This window comes from Otolemur garnettii, unplaced genomic scaffold (genome assembly GCF_000181295.1).
Source record: "Otolemur garnettii isolate 467f Iridium unplaced genomic scaffold, OtoGar3 scaffold00163, whole genome shotgun sequence".
Taxonomy (NCBI): domain Eukaryota; kingdom Metazoa; phylum Chordata; class Mammalia; order Primates; family Galagidae; genus Otolemur; species Otolemur garnettii.
In genome coordinates, this window is record NW_003852558.1 from 1,038,692 (window position 1) to 1,044,508 (window position 5,817).

At 41.3% G+C, this 5,817-nt stretch overlaps 1 protein-coding gene across 1 annotated transcript in view; it reads left to right on the top strand.

The window, feature by feature from the left end:
* The window catches only part of TERF1 (telomeric repeat binding factor 1), a 26,025-nt gene that overhangs the window by 969 nt on the left and 19,239 nt on the right, over positions 1 to 5,817 (top strand). Inside the window, exon 2 of the mRNA XM_023519236.1 lies at positions 4,979 to 5,118. Within this exon, the coding sequence (XP_023375004.1) occupies positions 4,979 to 5,118 (140 nt within the window). The remainder of the gene's footprint in view (positions 1 to 4,978; positions 5,119 to 5,817) is intronic.

Consider the following 5,817-nt stretch of genomic DNA (forward strand, 5'->3'; position numbering starts at 1 on the left):
CAAGCTGTCGCCTTGGGTAGAGTTGCCCTCACGTCACAGCTCACAGCAGCCTCAAACTCTTGGGCTTAAGCGATTCTCTTGCCTCAGCCTCCCAAGGAACTGAGGCTACAGGTGCCCGCCCGGCTTTTTTTTGTTGGTTATAGTTAGCATTGTTACTTGACGGCCTCGGGCTGGATTCGAACCTGCCAGCTCCTATGTATGTGGCTGGCGCCCTAGCTGCTGAGCTACAGGCGCAGAGCCAGGCAGTAGACTGTTGTCCAAGTAAATAATTCTGGCATTGGCCGGGCTCGGTGGCTCATGCCTGTGATCCTGGCACTCTGGGAGGATCTGTAGGCCCAGCTACTCAGGAGGCTGAGGCAGGAGGACCACTCCCAGGAGTTTGAGACTGCTGTGAGTTACTATGCCATGGCACTGTACCCAGAGTAACAGTGAGACTGTGCCTCCAAAAAAAAGAAAAAGTTATAGTATTACATTATTTAATAGAAACATACCAGACATATGGACACATTTCATCTTCATGATAGTCGTGTGAATTAGGCAAATAATCTTAGTTTACAGAAGAGTAAATTAGTTAACCTAAGGTGCTGATAGGTTAAAAGGAGTATTCTAACCCATATTTTATCTTCCAATTCAAGGACCTTTCCTTTATATTGCAGATAACACCAAGAATTGTGAATAATTAGCATTAAATAGACAATTATATCCTGGAATGGAATCCAGTCAGTCAGCTGCTGGGTCAGGGGGAATCTTAAGTTTTTTAGTTCACATTTCTTTAAACCTCATGAACCAAACTCTGTAAGCTTCCATGTTTTCTTCAACTTTCTCACTTCTCTCAACTTTCATATACTGAAGAGAGAGCCTTGCTCTGGATTAGGTTTTGGCTTAAGAGAATGTTATAGCTGATTTGATTGTCTATCCAGACCTGTCAGACTTTCTTCATATTAGGAGTAAGGCTGTTTTACTTCCAAATTGGTCTGTTTATTGGAGTAGCTTTTTTTTTTTTTTTTTTTTGAGACAGAGTCTCAGTTTGTACCCCAGGCTAGCATGCCATTGTATCAGCCTAGTTCACAGCAGCCTCAAACTCTTGGGCTCGAGCGGTCCTCTTGTGTCAGCCTCCTGAGTAGCTGGGACTACGGTGTGTACCACCACACCCGGTTAGTTCTTCAGCTGGTCCTGAGCTCCTGAGCTCAGGTGATCCACCGACCTCAACCTCATAGAGTGCTAGGATTATAAGCATGAGCTACTACTCCCAGCCAACTTGCTGTCTTATGTGGGTAAGGTTCATGGCACCTCAAAACAATTATAGTAGAAATCAAAGATCACAGATCATCATAATATGTATAACAGTAATGAAAAGTTAGAAATAGAAAATTACCAAAATGTCATACAGAGACATGAAATAAGCACATGCTGTTAGAAAAATGGCACCAGTAGATTTGCTCCATGCAGGGTTGTCAGTAACCTTCAATTTGTTAAAGAATGCAGTATCTGTGTGGCACAATAAAGTGAGATATGCCTGTATGTATTCTTTGTGACACTCATTATATGGCTAGTTATATAATTTTTTGTTTTATTTGTGTCTTCTTGGCCTTGAAAGGTAGGGCCTGGCTCTTATTTCTCAATTCGTCAGTTCCTAATAATACAGGTTAGCAATGTTAAATAAATATTAAATGACTTGTGTTTAAATTTTATGTAAATTTTGTACTCTCTTTAAATCCTCTTCTATTATGACTGTTTGGTTCAGATAATCTCTGGTATAGTGTAAGATTTATGGCATTTTAGAACTGAGGCAATAGAGTAAATGTATTTATCTGCTTGGTGGCTGTGGGTTCCTAGTTTTGGTTTGCTAGGTGTTAAAGCTTTTTATGTACTGAAACCAAGCCTTGGGTGAAGTACAGTGCTAACAATGGTATTTTAAAAAGTTAGATTAGGCTTGGCGCCTGTAACACAGTGGTTAGGGTGCCATCCACATGCACCAGGGCTGGTGGGTTCTAGCCCAACCAGGGCCTGCTAAATAGCCAGACGTTGTGGCAGGCTCCTGTCATCCCAGCTACTTGGGAGGCTGAGACAAGAAAATCGCTTAAGCCCAAGAGTTGGAGGTTGCTGCAACACTATGGCACTCCAAGGGCGACATAGTGAGACTCTGTCTCAGGGGGAAAAAAAAACAACTTAGATTAGGCATTATTTCCTTGGAGAGGCCTCCCTGATAGCTGCTCCTCACAAAAAGATAAACATACTCTAAGATTTGTTATATGCTTCAATAGCATTAGCGTACCCTTCTGTACTTGTCTTTTTCCTTTTTCACTACATTTTTACTTTAGTAGTTCAGTCATCTGTGTTTCATTGTTATGTGGTAATAGCTCCTTAAGGCCCAGGACCGTGGTTTACTCACCATTGTATGTATTCACTATCTGATACATCTCAATGGTTAGTCAGATATTTATGGGGTTTTTTGGTTTGTTTGTTTTTCTGAGACAGTCTCACTATGTTGCCCTCTGTAGAGCACTGTGGCATCACAGCTCACAGCAACCTCAAACTCCTGGGCTTAAGAGATTCTCTTGTCTCAGTCTCCCAAGTAGCTGGAACTATAGGTACCCGCCACAATACTTGGCTATTTTTTGTTGCAGTTGTCAGTGTTTAGCTGGCCTGGGCCAGTTTCGAACCCACCAGCCTGGGTGTATGTGGCTGGCACTGTAACCACTATGGTACGGGCGTAGAACCTATAAGTATGTTTTAGGCTGGACACAATGGCTTACACTTACAATTTAGCAGTTTAAGAGGCTAAAGTGAGTGGATAGCTGATAGCTTGAGGCCAGGAGTTTGAGGTCAGCTTGGGCAACATAGTGAGACCTTATCTCTTAAAAAAAAATCCAGGTATGGTGGTGCCTGTAGTTCTAGCTACTTGGGAAGCTGAGGCAGGAGAATTGCTTGCATCCAGCAGTTGGAGGCTACAGTGAGCTGTACTTTAGCTTGGTTGACAGAATGAGATCTTGTCTCTTAAAAAAATAAATAAGAGTTGTTTTGTAAACTGAACAGATTCTCACTTAACTGAAACTTTGATGGAAGTAATATAAAGTCCCTATGATTTTAAAGAGTGTCAAGCAAGGTATCAGCCAGGTGCAGTGTAATCCTGGCACTCTGTAAGGCTATGGCAGGTGGATTTTGGGCAATAGAGTGAGACTCTGTCTTAAATTAAAAAAAAAAAAAAAAAAATGAACAGTGCCTGTGGCTCAAAGGAGTAAGGTGCCGGCTCCATATGTCAGAAGTGGAGGGTTTAAACCCAGCCCCAACCAAAAACTGTTAAAAAAAAAAAAAAATAGTTTCAAGGTATCAGGGTATAAAATAAGTTTGCATTCAGTACATTACACATTTTATAATTTGGAGGTAAACCTCTTTGTTTTTGTTTGTTTTTTTTTTTCCAGACAGAGTCTCACTATGTCACCCTCTGTAGAGTCATAGCTCACAGCAACCTCAGACTCTTGGACTTAAGTGATTTTCTTACCTCACTCAGCCTCCCAACCAAAGTAGCTGGGACTTGGAGGCGCCTGCCACACAATGCCTGGCTATTTTGTTGTTGTTGTTGTTGTAATTGTCATTGTTGTTTAGCTGGCCCTGGCTGGGTTGGAACCCACCAGCTTGGGTGCGTGTAGCTGGCACCCTACCCACTGAACTATGGGTGCTGCCCTCTGTTTTTTTTTTTGGTGAGACAGATCTCACTCTTGCCCAGGCTAGAGTGCTATGGTGTCAGCCTAACTAACAGCAACCTTAAACTGCTGGGTTCAAGTGATCCTCCTTCCTAGCCTCCTGAGTACCTGAGTCTACAGGTGTCTATCACAATGCCCAACTAATTTTCCTTTTTTTCCCCTTCTTTTCTTTTCTTTCTTTTTGGTTTTTTTTTTTTTTTTTTGGCAGTTCTTTTGGGCTGGGGTTGGGTTTGAACCCACCACCTCTGGTAGTAGGCCATTGTCCTACTCCTTTGTGCCACAGGCACCAGCCTTCTTTCCTTTTTTTTTTTTTTTTTTTTTGAGACAGAGTCTCACTTTGTTGTCCTCAGTTAAGGACATGCCATAGTGTCATAGCTCATAGCAACCTCAGACTCTTAAGTGATACTCTTGCCTAAGCCTCCCAAGTAGCTGGACTATAGGCGCCCACAAAAATGCCTAGCTGTTTTTAGAGATGAGGTCTCACTCTTGCTCAGGCTGGTCTCGAATTCTTGATCTCAGGGAATCTACCTGCCTTGGCCTCCCATAGTGCTAGGATTATAGTTGTGAACCACTGGGCCAACCCTGACAAATTTTTTCTATTCTTAGCAGAGATGGGGTCTTGGTCTTACTCATCTGGTCTCCAAACTCCTAAGCTCAATCAGTCCTCCCACCTTGACCTACCCAAGTGCTGGGATTAAAGGCATGAGCCACCAAGCCTGGCCTAAATCTCTTTTGTATGTTAATAGAGTATTCTCTGTGAAATACTTTTTTTTTTTTTGACAGAGTCTCACTCAGTAGCCCTGGGGTTGAGTACCTGGCATTATAGCTCACAGCAACCTCAAACTTTTGGACTCAAATGATTCTCTTGCCTCAGCCTCCCGAGTAGCTGGGTCTACAAGCATCTGCCACATGCCTGGCTGTTTTTTAGAGCTGGGGTCTCACTCTTGCTGAGTCTGATCTTAACTCCTGAGCTCAAACAATCCATCTGCCTCAGCCTCCCAGAGTGCTAGGATTACAGGCCTGAGCCACCGTGCCCAGCTAAAAGACATTTTAAATACTTATTACTTTGTACATGAAACATCAGTTATACTTTATAAGAAAAGTGTTCTTTGCTATCCTTTTTGTTCTGATTTTAAAAAAATTATTATAAAACATGTAGATCTAAATTTATGGTAATATTTGTGAGATATTTGTAACCTGTTACTTAACAAGCCATATAGTGCCACTACTAAATCAAGTTTGATTTTATTTTAATAAAATTCACTCTTTTTCAGCTATCATTCATGGACTACCCAGTCTAACAGCTTACCAGTTGAAAACCGTATACATATGTCAGTTTTTAACAAGAATTGCAGCAGGAAAAACCCTTGGTAAATACCTGTTTTTATCTTATATTGGAAACATTTTGATCTATGTCTAAATGTAAGACAATGAGAAGAAACAATTGGGAATTGTCTTTTTGTTTTCCTTTTTTTTTTCTTTTGTAGAGACAGAGTTATTCTATTGCCCTCACTAGAGTGCCGTGGTGTCACACAGCTCACAGCAACCTCTAACTCCTGAGCTTAGGCCATTCTCTTGCCTCAGTCTCCTGAGTAGCTAGGAATACAGGCACCCGCCACAACACCTGGCTATTTTTTTTATTGCAGTTTGGCCAGGGCCAGGGTTGAACCCGCCACCTTCTGTATATGGGGCCAGCGCCCTACCCACTAGGCCACAGGTGCTGCCCTCATTTTTTTTTTTTTTGAGAGTTTGTCTGCATGATTCCAGTTATCTTCCTTAAACAGAATGCTGAGTCCCATTGTTTGTGAGTTTCAGACCCAGTAGAATGGGTGTAGGACCCTGGAATTTATATTTCTATCTTCCTGAATGATTCTGATGCTGCCATTGGAGAACCACACTATGTGGACTTTAAATTTTATTACACGATTTTACATTAAGTTTTACTATATGGTAACTTTTTGATGACTCCTATTATACTGTTTTTTATTAGCAGCTATATTTTAAATGCTTTGTTTGAATTTGATGTTAGTTAGGACTTATGTATGTAAGTAAATATAATTTACAGCTGTTATGTCTCTCCCTTATCCTGATTTTTTTTTTTTTTTTTTTTTTT